This window comes from Gobius niger (assembly GCF_951799975.1).
Source record: "Gobius niger genome assembly, chromosome: 20".
Lineage (NCBI taxonomy): Eukaryota > Metazoa > Chordata > Actinopteri > Gobiiformes > Gobiidae > Gobius > Gobius niger.
The window spans coordinates 5,449,587-5,466,351 of NC_136871.1; the positions used below are offsets into that span (position 1 = coordinate 5,449,587).

The 16,765-nt window shown below is 35.2% G+C and overlaps 1 protein-coding gene across 1 annotated transcript in view; it reads left to right on the forward strand.

Moving 5' to 3' along the window:
* The window catches only part of LOC306980035 (nuclear factor of activated T-cells, cytoplasmic 2-like), a 30,894-nt gene extending 17,205 nt beyond the window's left edge, over window positions 1–13,689 (forward strand). Inside the window, exons 10-12 of the mRNA XM_079579249.1 lie at window positions 1,255–1,387; window positions 4,836–5,399; window positions 13,618–13,689. Coding sequence (XP_079435375.1) covers window positions 1,255–1,387; window positions 4,836–5,399; window positions 13,618–13,664 — 744 coding nt within the window. The 3' untranslated portion in view covers window positions 13,665–13,689. The remainder of the gene's footprint in view (window positions 1–1,254; window positions 1,388–4,835; window positions 5,400–13,617) is intronic.
* The last annotated feature ends 3,076 nt before the right edge of the window (window positions 13,690–16,765 follow it).

The window sequence follows — 16,765 nt, forward strand, 5'->3', positions numbered from 1 at the left end:
CATTTTCTCCTGTCACTTTTTTTCTTTTCACTGCTTTTTTTTTCTTTTTCTTTTTTCTGTTCCTCTTTTGATGCTTTTTCATCATATTTTCATCACATTTTGTCCCATTTTCATAAAATTTTTGTCACTTTTCCGTCACTTTTTTGTCACATTATTGTCACATTTTTGTCACTTTTTTGTCACATTTTTGACACTTTTCCGTCACATTTTTGTCACATTTTTGTCACTTTTTTGTCACTTTTCATTACTTTTTCATTACTTTTTCGTCACATTTTTGTCACTTTTCTTGTCACTTTTTTGTCACTTTTTCGTTACATTTTCGACACTTTTCTTGTCACTTTTTTGTCACTTTTTGTCACATTTTCAACACATTTTTGTCACTTTTCTTGTCACCATTTTGTCACTTTTGCGTCACTTTTTGTCACTTTTTCATCACATTTTGTCACATTTTCATCACATTTTCAACACTTTTTTGTCACATTTTTGACACTTTTCTTGTCACTTTTTTGTCACTTTTTGTCACATTTTCGTCACTTTTTTGTCACATTTTTGTCACATTTTTGTCACTTTTTTGTCACTTTTTGTCACTTTTTTGTCACATTTTTGTCACATTTTTGTCACTTTTCTTGTCACTTTTTTGTCACTTTTTGTCACATTTTCGTCACTTTTTTGTCACATTTTTGTCACATTTTTGTCACTTTTTTGTCACTTTTTGTCACTTTTTCAATACTTTTTCGTCACATTTTTTGTCACTTTTCTTGTCACTTTTTTGTCACTTTTTTGTCACATTTTCAACACTTTTCCGTCACTTTTTTGTCACATTTTCAACACTTTTCTTGTCACTTTTTTGTCACTTTTTCGTCACATTTTCAACACTTTTCTTGTCACTTTTTTGTCACTTTTTGTCACATTTTCAACAAATTTTTGCCACTTTTCTTGTCACCATTTTGTCACTTTTTCGTCACTTTTTTGTCACTTTTTCATCACATTTTGTCACATTTTCATCACATTTTCAACACTTTTTTGTCACATTTTTGTCACATTTTTGTCACTTTTTTGTCACTTTTTGTCACTTTTTCGTCACTCTTTTGTCACATTTTCGTCACATTTTTGTCACATTTTCGTCACATTTTTGTCACTTTTTGTCACATTTTCGTCACTTTTTTGTCACTTTTTGTCACATTTTTGTCACTTTTTTGTCACTTTTTCATCACATTTTGTCACATTATCATCACATTTCAACCCTCTGTCCAGAACATGCTGTTTGTTGAAGTCCCTCGGTATCGAGACCGGAGGATTTGTCGCCCGGTCAAAGTCAACTTCTGCGTGATCAATGGGAAGAAGAACGTGAGCCAGCTTCAGCACTTCACCTTCACGCCTCTCATAGGTACGAGCACATCTGCACGCTTTCCCCAAAACACTGAAAAGCCTGAAGACGTCCCCTGCTACTTTTCAAATTACTTACGACATTTAGTTGTTTTGTTCTTTTGTAGAAACCCTTAGCCACAACACTTTCACTTAAAGATACCAGTCATTTCATCTACTCCACCCACAGGCTCGGTTCAAATCAGCTTCTCGCATTCGAAAGCCTCAGAATAAAAGCGAGAACTTGGGGGATTACAGAGGCGCTGTCAGGTTGACGGTATAATTTATTATTTCAATTTCCTGGTTGAAGGGAGAAACCGGAGCACTCAGAGGAAATGTGGGCCCACGCAAGTCATCACTACACCACTTTATGTGTGATCTGCCATCTTAGGGTAGAGTGATTTTATTCAATGGTGCATATCCAAATGTCAAAGCGTATTAACAGAAGAGCTTACAGCCTATATGCCAGTGTGATACCTCATTTGAAAGCCAAGACCTTCTAGTTTCTAATAATATGTGCCGTGTCTAACCCTGATCATAACCCTAACCCCTGACCCCGCCTCTTAGCCAATATAACAAGTTAAAAAGCATAAAATTTGATTCTAACCAAGGCATTAAATCTAGCTTTTTGGGGGGAAAGAGTGACATTGCTCGGCTTCTTTCCCACTAGACGTTCATCAATAATAAAGCAAACATGGACCAAAACACATTGAGCAGCAGTGTTATCTGAAAGTTTCATTAAAGGGGCTATAGATGCAGACGGCATCCCTGGAATCGCTCATATATGGTCATGTTTGAAAAAAGTTAAGGGGAAAACAATTTGAAGAAAAATTTAAACTTTCTCTAATTATTCAAAAACTACTTTAACAAATGCTCAATTATGAATATAGCTTTCTACTAAACAAAGATACAAAGACATGGAGAGGAGCAAAGTGTTTCAACAGCCCATAAATACATAAATAACGGAGGACGCTAACATGTAGGCATCGTGCTAATGCTAACGCTAGCTACGACTGCCGTTTTTTCGCTTCTACTGAACAATCTGCTGTGAATAAACATCCACATGGACCCGATCTACACTTGACTTTATTTTTATATGTGATAAATAAGTTAATATTTCAAGGCCACGCCCCCCTCTATGACGCGATGCCGCCTGTGACTATGCAGAGTTTAAACACGTTAAAACTAAGTATTTTCCTCCCCCTACATGTTCCAGCCATGTCCTAATGTATAAAATGAGCCCAGAAACTGCCTCTAAAATCCTGCACTGTCACTCAAAAAATTGTTACTTTGGTCCGAAGTGCCGTCATGCACGAGCTAAATATAGAAGCTGCCGTTACGTGTAAGACCTGAGGTGGCAGTAGTGAGTATAAAATGACCAAATTGCATCTAGTCTCTTTAAAGTTTCTGTCACTTTTACACACATTTTGGCTGTAATGTTTCCCATTATGTCCACTTTGCTTATAAATAACCAATTTTTCCATAATTTCTTTGTTGGGTGGTGTCACCAACCTGGCCCGCTCCAGTGTTGCTAATATGTCTACTTGCGATCAGAAGAAATACACAGTTCAAACACTGTTAGGACATGTGCTTCTATCACATGAGGCCAGTGTTGGGTCATAACGGAGTACGTGTGTTTTAGAATTCTCACTTTGAGGAACTGCATTCGGGTACAGTGACTCTTTCATTTAAGGATATCCTGAAATATCCCTTAAATATCTTAAAAGCATTCGAATCGTAGAGTTCACTGCAAAAATTAATTTACTAGATTAGTTTAAATGTCTCAATTTGAGCATAATAATCCAAACTGTAGTTGTTTTGACTAGTTCAAATTTAGTTGGGCATTTGACCTAGATTATTTCACTTGCTCTGAGATGTTTCTGACTCGTTTCAATACATTTCCCCGTTATTTCAAGTAAGTTTCTCTGCCAATGAGGTAAGAAAAATGGTCTTGTCCCATTGGCAGTTTCACTTTCTTATTTCAAGCGAGATTTACCATAGAACCAGTCTGAACTGTCATCAAACAAGCAAAATAATCTTGGTCAGATCAGGAAAAAGGTCTAAATGAGTGAAAACCCCCGGCCTTAACCGAGTGCATTTTCTCCTTTTCAGCTTTCTCGCGGTGTAGTCACTTTTTTTCTTTTCATTGCTTTTTTTTTTTTTACTCTTTTGATGCTTTTTCATCATATTTTCATCACATTTTGTCACATTTCCGTCACATTTTTGTCACTTTTTTGTCACTTTTTTGTCACATTTTTGTCACTTTTCCGTCACATTTTTGTCACTTTTCCGTCACATTTTCGACACTTTTCCGTCACTTTTTTGTCACTTTTTTGTCACATTTTCGTCACATTTTCGTCACATTTTCATCAAATTTTTGTCACTTTTCCGTCACATTTTTGTCACTTTTTTGTCACATTTTCGTCACATTTTCGTCACATTTTCGTCACATTTTCGTCACATTTTCGTCACATTTTCATCTCATTTTCATCAAATTTTTGTCACTTTTCCGTCACATTTTTGTCACTTTTCCGTCACATTTTTGTCACTTTTCCGTCACATTTTTGTCACTTTTCCGTCACATTTTTGTCGCATTTTTGTCACTTTTTTGTCACTTTTTTGTCACATTTTTGTCACTTTTTGTCACTTTTTTGTCACATTTTCGTCACTTTTTCGTCACATTTTTGTCGCATTTTGTCACTTTTTTGTCACTTTTTTGTCGCATTTTTGTCACTTTTTTGTCACTTTTTTGTCACATTTTCGTCACTTTTTCGTCACATTTTTGTCACTTTTTGTCGCATTTTTGTCACTTTTTTGTCACTTTTTTGTCACATTTTTGTCACTTTTTGTCACTTTTTTGTCACATTTTCGTCACTTTTTCGTCACATTTTTGTCGCATTTTGTCACTTTTTTGTCACTTTTTTGTCGCATTTTTGTCGCATTTTTGTCACTTTTTTGTCACTTTTTTGTCACATTTTCGTCACTTTTTCGTCACATTTTTGTCACTTTTTGTCGCATTTTTGTCACTTTTTTGTCACATTTTCGTCACTTTTCCGTCACATTTTTGTCATTTTTTGTCACATTTTCATCCATTTTTTGTCACTTTTTTGTCACATTTTTGTCACTTTTTTGTCACTTTTTTGTCACATTTTTGTCATTTTTGTCATTTTTTGTCACATTTTCATCCATTTTTTGTCACTTTTTTGTCACATTTTCGTCACTTTTCCGTCACATTTTTGTCACTTTTTTGTCACTTTTTCGTCACTTTTTTGTCACATTTTCGTCACATTTTTGTCACTTCTTGTCACTTCTTGTCACTTTTTCCTTTCAGATCAGGAAAAAGGTCTAAATGAGTGGAAAACCCCTCAAAAGTTCAAGTCATTTAAGCCAATGCTTGATATTTACTTTTTGTAGTGTTGTTACTGTTACTGTTACTGATTATTAATTCACATTATTTGTCGTCTGTTCAGCCATCAAAGCAGAACCAGTGGATGATTACCAGGTGAACTATGGTTACCCAGAGAACCCTGCTCTCACCGGCATCCCAATGAAGTCCCTCTACCACCACCACTTGGACCAGGACAGCAGCCTCCAAGCCCTGGGCGTCTCCCCTACAATGTACAACCATCTCTCCCCTGTGGACACTCGATTTCACGGGCTGCTCCCTGACCCAATGGACCCTCATTATTACCAGTACAGGTCTTGTCCGGCGCTCTACCACAACCAGCGGTCCAAAAACTCTCCCGTTCTGCTGTCTTCCGCGGCACACCAAACGAAACTGACCGTGCCGTGCGACGCGAACCAGGATGGAGATTCTTTGGAGTCCTTTTTTCTCACAAAGTCCAGAAATCAAAGTTCATTTGAGACACTGTTGCCTTTGGGGAGGTCGCCGACATCAAGATACACCCAGGTTTGTAGGCAAGATCCGAGCTGTGAGCTGCTTAAACAGATCAACGCAGGACGAGGCGACCAGGAGGAGACGGAGAGGAGCTCAGTGAAGCAAGAAAATATCAGCTATGCCTACCTGGAGGACGGTGAGTACAGTGAATGAATGGAAGTTTCCTAATTTGGTCATTCAGACGCAAAATGCTTCCCCTTTCTACCTGCTTTTCCACCTCGTTTCTGATATTTTCAAGGGTGCTTTAACCCCTTACCTCCCACCTGAACCGAGCACATTTTCTCCAGTTTGGCTTTACCCCAGTCCAAAAGCTTCTGGAAAAAAGCTGTGAAAATAGCGACAAAACTGAGACGAAAACAATGATGGAAATGTGACAAAAAAGTGAGAAAACATTGACAAAAAAGTGACAAAAATTTATTTAAAAAAAGTGGCAAAAATGTCACAAGAAATTGACAAAAAATGGAAGAAAAAATGACAAAAATGTGACAAAAAATGACAAAAATTTGATTAAAAAAATTACGATAAACTGACAAAAATGTGACAAAAAATTATTTAAAAAATGTCAAAAATGTGACAAAAAAATGACGAAAATGTGAAAAAAAAGAAATTAAAAAGATTTGACGAAAAAATGACAAAAATGTGACAAAAAATGACAAAAATTTGATAAAAAAAATTACGATAAAATGACAAAAATGTGACAAAAAATTACTAGAAAATTACAAAAATGTGACAAAAAAATGACAAAAATGTAATAAAAAAATGACAAAAATGTGATAAAAATGTGAGGAAAAAAAGAAATTAAAAAGATTTGACGAAAAAATGACCAAAAAAAATGACCAAAAAAATGACAAAAAAATGACAAAACAAATTACAAAAAAAGTTACAAAAAAGATCCTCTCGGTTCAGGCGGGAGCTAAGAGGTTAATAAACTAGTTTTGGGATGAAGTAATTTGAAGATAAGTGAGTGAAGATAAAGATGTAGAGAAGACGCTAGCGACGTACAGTCAATTACATACTGTGTTCTATCGGGTTGGGTGGCACAGAGCTCCTTTGTTTGTGAGGACAAAGGTGAGGGCAAACGTTGAGCTGACTTTATCAGCCTCATGATCTGTGGCATTTTCAAAATGGCGAGTGACGGTTTGCCATGATTATTAATAGTGAAAAATACGTATGAGATATAGAGTTTGGGAAATTATTAGCATACATTTTCCATAGATAAAGACGGCATCGCGTCATAGAAGGGGGCGTGGCTTCACCGAGGCGGAAAATAGAATCTTTTGGGACACAGTTTTTCCCTCTTTTCTGGTTGAATATGAACTTATTTATCACATATAAATAAAGTCAAGTGTAAATCAGGCCCATATGGATATTTTCTCACAGAAGATTGTTCAGCAGAAGTGAAAAAACGACAGTCGTAGCAAGCGCTTGCTAACCGTTAGCATTAGACCGATGCTAACATGAAGCATTGTGTTAGCATTCTCTGTTATTTATGTATTTCTGGGCTGTTGAACCACTTTACTCCTCTCCATGTCTTTTTATCTTTGTTTAATAGAAAACTATATTCATAATTCAGCGTTTGTTAAAGTGTTTTTTGAATAATTAGAGAAAGTTTAGATTTTTCTCCAAATTGTTTTCCCCCTGAACTGTTTTCAAACATGACCATATATGGGTGATTCCAGAGATGCCGTCTGGAGACTAACATTAGCTAAAAACAGTATCAAAAGTGGAGAAAAAAGCCATGGAACGGCTCCGTTAGCTGCTGAGTTACTGCCGGTAAATACATCTAACTCACTGCGTTGTCCAAGTGTTTTAATGTGAACAATAGCTCCAGTATTTTAACTTTTAAAATCTCCATTAGTTTATAATTGCTGCTAATCCCATAATGCTTAGCGATATGACGTCACATTCCCCAACGCTATACGAAACTTCACTTTTCTCCAGTAAAAATGATCCAATTGTGGATGTCCGTGACGTCATTCTGGATAACTGTAATTGAGTTTTGCCTGATTTAACTAGTTACAGTTACGTATATCTGTAATTGTCTAAGTTTTGTCTATGTACTTGTATAGGTTTAGTTTATTTGAACAGTTTACATTTCTAATTTACGAAACTCACATTACAAAGTCATAGATCAGGGGTCTCCAAGTAAATGTTCCATATTATGTTTTAACCGGTGATCATTAAAGAGCAAATATTTAAACATTCAAAAGCCCAGCAGGACTGTGTAGCCTAATCAATAATAATAACGACAACTTACGACAGATAACAACAACTAACACTTGTGTTGCACTTAACAAGCTGTGTCACAATTTCCTGTTACATTGTAGTCATGATTCATTCACTCCACACTCGGTGGTGATAAGCCACTATTGTAGCTGGTTAATTAGTAAAAAAAATGATAACTCCGCACAGGAATAGGCTAGAGACTTACTTTAGCCTGAAAGTAAGAATAGGTTAGAGACTTACTTTAGCCTGAAAGTAAGAATAGGTTAGAGACTTACTTTAGCCTGAAAGTAAGAATAGGTTAGAGACTTACTTTAGCCTGAAAGTAAGAATAGGTTAGAGACTTACTTTAGCCTGAAAGTAAGAATAGGTTAGAGACTTATTTTAGCCTGAAAGTAAGAATAGGTTAGAGACTTACTTTAGCCTGAAAGTAAGAATAGGTTAGAGACTTACTTTAGCCTGAAAGTAAGAATAGGTTAGAGACTTACTTTAGCCTGAAAGTAAGAATAGGTTAGAGACTTACTTTAGCCTGAAAGTAAGAATAGGTTTGAGACTTACTTTAGCCTAAAAGTAAGAATAGGCTAGAGACTTACTTTAGCCTGAAAGTAAGAATAGGCTAGAGACTTACTTTAGCCTAAAAGTAAGAATAGGTTAGAGACTTACTTTAGCCTAAAAGTAAGAATAGGTTAGAGACTTACTTTAGCCTGAAAGTAAGAATAGGTTAGAGACTTACTTTAGCCTAAAAGTAAGAATAGGTTAGAGACTTACTTTAGCCTGAAAGTAAGAATAGGTTAGAGACTTACTTTAGCCTGAAAGTAAGAATAGGCTAGAGACTTACTTTAGCCTGAAAGTAAGAATAGGCTAGAGACTTACTTTAGCCTAAAAGTAAGAATAGGTTAGAGACTTACTTTAGCCTGAAAGTAAGAATAGGTTAGAGACTTACTTTAGCCTAAAAGTAAGAATAGGTTAGAGACTTACTTTAGCCTGAAAGTAAGAATAGGTTAGAGACTTATTTTAGCCTAAAAGTAAGAATAGGTTAGAGACTTACTTTAGCCTGAAAGTAAGAATAGGCTAGAGACTTACTTTAGCCTAAAAGTAAGAATAGGTTAGAGACTTACTTTAGCCTGAAAGTAAGAATAGGTTAGAGACTTACTTTAGCCTGAAAGTAAGAATAGGTTAGAGACTTACTTTAGCCTGAAAGTAAGAATAGGTTAGAGACTTACTTTAGCCTAAAAGTAAGAATAGGTTAGAGACTTACTTTAGCCTAAAAGTAAGAATAGGTTAGAGACTTACTTTAGCCTGAAAGTAAGAATAGGTTAGAGACTTACTTTAGCCTGAAAGTAAGAATAGGTTAGAGACTTATTTTAGCCTAAAAGTAAGAATAGGTTAGAGACTTATTTTAGCCTGAAAGTAAGAATAGGTTAGAGACTTACTTTAGCCTGAAAGTAAGAATAGGTTAGAGACTTACTTTAGCCTGAAAGTAAGAATAGGTTAGAGACTTACTTTAGCCTGAAAGTAAGAATAGGTTAGAGACTTACTTTAGCCTAAAAGTAAGAATAGGTTAGAGACTTATTTTAGCCTGAAAGTAAGAATAGGTTAGAGACTTACTTTAGCCTGAAAGTAAGAATAGGTTAGAGACTTACTTTAGCCTGAAAGTAAGAATAGGCTAGAGACTTACTTTAGCCTGAAAGTAAGAATAGGTTAGAGACTTACTTTAGCCTGAAAGTAAGAATAGGCTAGAGACTTACTTTAGCCTGAAAGTAAGAATAGGCTAGAGACTTACTTTAGCCTGAAAGTAAGAATAGGTTAGAGACTTACTTTAGCCTGAAAGTAAGAATAGGTTAGAGACTTACTTTAGCCTGAAAGTAAGAATAGGTTAGAGACTTACTTTAGCCTGAATGTAAGAATAGGTTAGAGACTTACTTTAGCCTGAAAGTAAGAATAGGTTAGAGACTTACTTTAGCCTGAAAGTAAGAATAGGCTAGAGACTTACTTTAGCCTGAATGTAAGAATAGGCTAGAGACTTACTTTAGCCTGAATGTAAGAATAGGTTAGAGACTTACTTCAGCCTAAAAGTAAGAATAGGCTAGAGACTTTTTTTTTTTTTTCTTCGTTTTTACAAACTTAGGAATTTGTGCTCTACAAGTCACGGGGCGCCTGTTTGACAGTAATTAAGTCTCACTTACAAAACGCTGTAGAAAAACTACGCATTTTCTATTAAACGATTGAATCATGCCCAGGCAGCGACTCACAACGACTTTCTTTACATGTGCGCTCAGGAACCCGCACTGTCCCGAACAAATAAGCAATGAAATAAAATAGAATCTGAATAAGTATGAAGTGGGGAATAAGCGGAGAGCGCGTCTTTGGAACACACACTTTTACTCTTCCTCAGGATCCAGGTACACAAATTCAATGTTAAAAGAAAGCAATCCGAAGCACTCTGACTCGAATAAAAATCCTTTAATATTACTGGGACATCACTAAACCAGCATCTTTACAAGAGGAAACAAGAGTCAGATGTCACTTTTACCCTATACTGATTATTTTAACGACTCTTTTGTTTCACTTCTCCTTCTTTTTTTCTTTCTTCTGTCTGTTCTTGTCTCTCAAACTGAAACTGAACTGGCTGTGAGGTAATAGTGAGGTGTGAAAACAAGTGGGCACTGTAAATGTTTATTCTTAGATGTGAAGTGGTTGAACATGGGCGTTGTGGTCAGGAGATGCACCTTATGCACTGTCTGCAACTGTCTGTCTACAAATACCAGCGCTCCATCACTTTCCTCTCGCCTTTGCATTCACGCTGACCTCAGGAGGCGACGTGTAGCAATATCACAAGCTTATTCTCAGCCTGTAGAGCAGCGGCGGTGTGAAAAGTTTAAAAACGTTTGCTTTAGAGTCGTGCAGGAAATAGAGTGTAGGAAAATGAGCCGACACCTGAGGCAATGTTTTCCTCTGTGCAAGACACCAAAAATAGAAACAAATAGACAGCTGGCTATGAGTCGCATTGATAACCAGAAACTCAAAGCTTTTTCCCTCACAGTTGTGATATACTACAGTTAAATCTGGAATCTTTAAATAACAACACTAGCTCCACAAAAGGCAAAAACAATATTTCGGCTCAGAAGTGGAGGTAGAGTAGCCAAAATATTCACTCAAGTAAGTTTACTTGAATGGACTATACGGAGTTTAATAATGTCAAAATGATGTGTTTGCTCGGTGGAGGGCCGGTTTTCTTCATCGTCAAAAGACCAAGCGCCGAACCCTCCGATTTGAAGCAATTGAAGTAAAGCATCACTTTCTATTATGCCAGTGTGGTACATCATATACACTGTAAAAATGTCCATCTTAAATTAGATAAATTACTTAAAATCCTGTGAATAAAGTTTTATTCATGTTAAATTTGAGTCGGTTTGAACTAATCTAAGATCAGATAAAAACGCTAATGCAAATGGAACAAATAGAAATCCCACTGGAAATCAAACAAAAAACTTTTACTGTGAAAATTATTTCTTATTCACTTGAAATTATACGAAATAATCCAAATTATTCCATTGGCAAGAATAGGTTTTATCTGCTCTATGGCCAGACCAAATCTACTCCAACTTTAGATTTAATCTCTTAATTCAAGTAGATTTAAATTCATTTCTACCTATTGATGATAGGGATGGGCGATACCACATTTTTTGGAATCGATACGATACCGATGCTTTTGGGGTACCGATACTGGTCATTTCATATGGGTGAATGTATTTCAATCAATATACATCTCTAAAACTGGTTATTTTATACAATTAACTGGTCAATTAAAATTGTATTACTTTAACTGGTTAATTAAACAATACTAATGTGAAATTGAATACATAAATACAATTTTAAATTAATACTTAAACGACAAACAGAACCTAAACCAGAATGATATGCCTGGCAAATTAGTATCGATACTTTTTGCCCAATATCGATACTTTAAAAATAGCCGTTTGGTATCGATATATCGGTACTTTGGTATCGATCTGCCCATCCCTAATTGATGAGTATTCTTTTAGGATTATGGCCTTAAAGGGTGCTCTGCTAAGACTTTTTAAGGAATTGACAGTAATTGACAGAGTACTTTAACAGGCATTTGATCTCAGATTTGGGTCATGATATTTCTCAAAATCATCTCGAGGGCCAGAGTTTGATGATGGAGGGCCGATTTTGGCCCCCGGGCCTGACGTTGCCTACCCCTGCCCTACACGTTCCAACAATGTCCTAATCTGCCTCTAAAATCACTCAAAAGGTGTTAATTTGGGTCCGAAGTGCCGTCATGCACGAGCTTAATATAGAAGCTGCAGCTACGCGTATGACCTGAGGTGGCAGTAGTGAGTATAAAATGGCTAACTTGCATCTAGCCCCTTTAAGTACAAATAAAATGTAGTGCCCCAAACAATTACTCAAGCAAAAGTAAAAAAGTACTTGGAGAACATGTTGCTTTTGTACTGTGAGTTCTGAGTAACTGTTTGGGCTAAAAAAAAGTCTGATTCATTTTCAGTGACGCCATAAATTGTGTGTAACAAAACGTAACATCATGTGGAAATTGCGATATTTCCCCCAAAAATTGCATACAAATACAGAAAAACAAAACAACTCCAAGGAACAAGACGAACTACATCTATTTTAAAGATCAAAATGAACAATTATTTTCACTCAAGTAAGAGTACAAGTACTTCAGATACTACTCAAGTAGAAGTAAAGAGTACCGTATGATAAAACTACATTCAAGTACAATCTCTTCAAAAAGTTACTCAATTCCATGAACTTGAGTAAATGAGTGCTACTCTTTACACTTAACACTTCATGCATGTTTAGCCTTTCATTAATATGAAGAGTGGAATCTTATTGTTTCAAAGTGCTTTTCACATTTCAGTGGACAAACATACTGTGGGTGAACATGTCAAGAGGAATAGATGAACTAGAGTTGCTTTAATTTATGAAAGACAGACCTCTAGTGGTAATAAATGATAGAATTTTTTTTTTCATTTTCTGATAACAATGGAGCTGTCAATGAACATGCTCACCCAGAGCCGTGGGAAGATATTTAGTTAGGGGGCGCTGAGGGACAAAATTTACCCCCAAAATACCCTTTCTGTGCATAAATCCTATTTATTAACCTCTTAACTCCCGCCTTGAACCGAGAGCATTTTCCCCAGTTCAGCTTTACCCAAATCCTGTAGGCCAGTGTAACACCTCATTTGAAAGACCTACAAAACTAAATGGATATTTTTCCTCACATCAGATTTTTTTTCCTCACTTTTTTGTGGGGCAGTCATGTCATTTTTGTCAAATTTCCGTGACTTTTTTGTCACTTTTTCATCAAATTATTCAATTTTTTTGTCAAATTCTTATCACTTTTTCGTCCATTTTTTCTAAAAATGTTTGTAATTTTTTTTTCAATTTTTGTCATTTTTTGTAAATTTTTGTAAATTTTTTGTCACTTTTTCGTCAATGTTTTCTCACTTTTTTCACATATTCATCCTTGTTTTCGTCTCAGTTTTGTTGCTATTTTCACACCTTTTTTTTCATCACTTTTTTTGTTGGGCAGTCATCTCATTTTTGTCAAATTATTCGCATTTTTTTGTCAAATTCACTTTTTCGTCCATTTTCCCCCATTTTTTCGTCAAATTTTTCTCACTTTTTTGTAAATTTTTTGTCACGTTTTCATCAATGTTTTCTCACTTTTTTCACATTTTCATCCTTGTTTTCGTCTCAGTTTTGTTGCTATTTTCACACCTTTTTTCCAGAAGCTTTTGGACTGGGGTAAAGCTGGAGAAAATGTGCTTGGTTCAGGTGGGAGTTAAGGGGTTAATATTGCCTGCAGTTCACAAACTATCCACCAGGGGGTGCTGCAGCGCCCTCAGCACCCTGGGTTCCCACGGCCTTGTGCTCACCTCAGTTCCTGCTCTGGTTCAGGAAGTAAAAAAATCCATTAATAATCGCTATACATGCCTAGTGTTTGAATAAATATAATCAAGAGAGTTACGACGATGGCCTGAAAATAGCCTTCTTGAAAACATGTCTATGGGGAATTTGAGGGAGGTATTGTCTGTGCTCTTGAATATTTATATTGTGTTTTTTTTCTTGTTTTTTTCCAGTGAATGACATTATAAGAAGAGACCTGAAGGATCACAACGTGGAGTAACTTCTAAAAACCAAATCAATATTTTCTACAAAACTGTAAAACTTTTTAATTTGCTTTTTGTTTGTAAAATAGATTTGTATCATCAGCATGTTTTTTTCTATAATTTCTATTTACAAAGTTACATTTTTGTAAGAATAAATATTGTTTTTCCCTGTAAACCATCGGCTTCTCTTGTTTTTGTCTTAACCCCTTAACCCCTGCCTTAACCGAGCATATATTCTCCAGTTTTACCCAAATCTTAAAGCTTATTGAGAGTTTACAGCCGTTCGGTCAGTGCAACAGCTGATTTGAAAGCTAAGACCTTCAAAGCGTATCTAAGCTTCTTCCTTGTTTTTGTTATGACGTTTTCGTTACGTTTTGTTGCATTTTTTTACGTCACTTTTTAGTAGCTTTTTTGGCAATTTTTTTCTGTTTTAGTTAGATTTTTGTCACTTTTTTGATACTTTTTAAAAAAAAAAATTTTTACATTTTGCCATTTTTGTATATGTTTTTGTCACTTTTATTAACGTTTTTTAATATATATTTGTAATTTTTTTCTACGTTTTTTGGTCACCTTTTTATTACTTTTTTTTGCATTTTTGTTAAAAAAAAAAGTATACGTTTTTTGTCACTTTTTTTATTTACATTGTGTCACTTTTATTTTTTATTTTTTTTACATTTATGTCTTTTTTTTAAAAACTTTTTTTGTCACTTTTTTGTTGCATTTTCGTTGGGAACAGGAATGTGTTCGGTTCAGGCGCGGGGTTAAGTTAAATACGTATCAAACACTAGAGGGCGCCATTTCCTTGTGTTCGACACAAATCCGTACGTCACTTCCGGGGGCATATTTTCTTTGTAGCATTTAGCTAAAGCTTGCTACATGTTTCTCCCACAGGCGCTTTGATCACATCTTTTACATTAGACTTTGTTATTCTTTTTTCTGTTGAAGACGTGTTTCTGCTACGTGTAAGTTCTCTCTTTGATCAGTGACGCAACATTTATGTCGTGCATTTTAACATCGCAGCTTGCCTTGCTGTAAACAAAGCTATACCTACTATAGCAGCAGTGTTAGCCTAAAATGGGATTATTCTTGATTAAATAATGAATATTAAACGGAGAAATTGAATGGCAACATAAACAGCTTATTCTCTTTAAAACAAGATACTACTGATCTCACAATGGAGACATTCATCATCTGACACTATTCCATAAAACAGGCATGGGGATTCTGTCATGTTTTACTAAGACTAGCCTATTTGTTTTGCACGTTTAACTAAAATAAGAAGCTACTGAAAGCGTCTTGAACATTAGGGCACTTGGTTCTAGTTTGTAGGTATGTGGACAACATTTGCAAACTCAATAGAAAGGCATGTAAATAGTTTAAGTGGAAAGATGCAGTAACCCCCTACAATATGCAATGAAATGTGTGTGTATATGTTCAGTATGAAGAAAGTTACTGCGGTTTCTAGATCAAAATCAGCATCTATTTTTAGTCCCGCCCCTTCCATTGAAAGGAATGGAGGTCAGTGTGACCTAAAGAGAGAAATGACCAGAACTTTTTAAATATTCAAGATTCTTTCATCAAAATTTCAGTAAACATTGATTTAACATGTTTACATCGGTTGTACGTGTTAAAACATAATTTTATATTTTAGCTCCTTTAGTTCATTTAAACATTGGAGTTTGATTTAATTAGGCTGTTTTCAGTTGTGTCAGTGGGCAGAGTAAACAAAACTAATGATAGTGGACAGAAAGTGGGGAAAAACGAGCAACAAAAGTGGAGCTGAGTAACTGAATGGTGTGAAGGTTTATCTCTTCCACACGTGCGTTAGCAGTAGTGACAACAAAATATGGGGGAGTTTGAAAGATCACAAAACTTTGAGAAGCAAACGACAACAAGACCCTCTTCATGTCCACCTCCTTCTCCACAGTGTCCACAGGATTTGAAAGGGTTAGTGCTAGATCGTATGCTCCGGAGGGACGGTCTGCTGTGATTTTGTATAGATCTATGAGTTGGTTTGTCTAAAAATACGAATAATCCTAATCCTAACCCTAATCCTTAAAGTTAACCCCTTAACTCCCACCTGAACCGAGCACATTTTCTCCAGTTTGGCTTTACCCCAGTCCAAAAGCTTCTGGAAAAAAGGTGTGAAAATAGCAACAAAACTGAGACAAAAAAGTGACGAAAAATTGACAAAAAAAATACAAAAAATTGATTAAAAATGACAAAAATGTGACAAAAATGTGACAAAAAATTGACGAAAAAATGACAAAAATGTGATAAAAATGTGACAAAAATGTAACAAAAAATTTACAAAAAATGACAAATAATTGATTTAAAAATGACCAAAAAATGACAAAAATGTAACAAAAAATTGACAAAAAATGACAAATAATTGATTAAAAAATGACGAAAAAATGACAAAAATGTGATAAAAATGTGACAAAAATGTGACAAAAATGTGACAAAAAAATGTACTAAAAATTGATAAAAAATGTACGAAAAAATGACAAAAATGTGACATAAAATTGACGAAAAAATGACAAAAATGTGATAAAAAAGTGACAAAAATGTAACAAAAAATTGACAAAAAATGACAAATAATTGATTAAAAAATGACAAAAAAATGACAAAAATGTAACAAAAAATTGACAAAAAATGACAAATAGTTGATTAAAAAATGACGAAAAAATGACAAAAATGTGACAAAATGTGACAAAAAAATGACAAAAATGTGATAAAAAAGTGACAAAAATGTGACAAAAAAAATGACGAAAAAATGAGTTGAATACCCAACAAAAAAATGTTGGAAAAAAAAATCTGATGACGTGAGGAAAAAGATCCTCTCGGTTCAGGCGGGAGTTAAGAGGTTAACCATTTCCCTGGCCCTAACCTTAATTTGTGTCACGATATCTCACGTTTTCACAGCAGACTGTCCCTCCCGAGCCTACGATCTAGCACTAACCATTTGAAAGGTGTTTATTAAATTCTTGCATATTGAAGTTAAAAATTAAATTTTGAATTTGCTGCTGCGGGAGTAAATGAAGACCGATTCTCTCCATTTCTACACGAGACTGAAGACAATTATCCTGATTACGTGACTAGTGACTTACTCGTCACG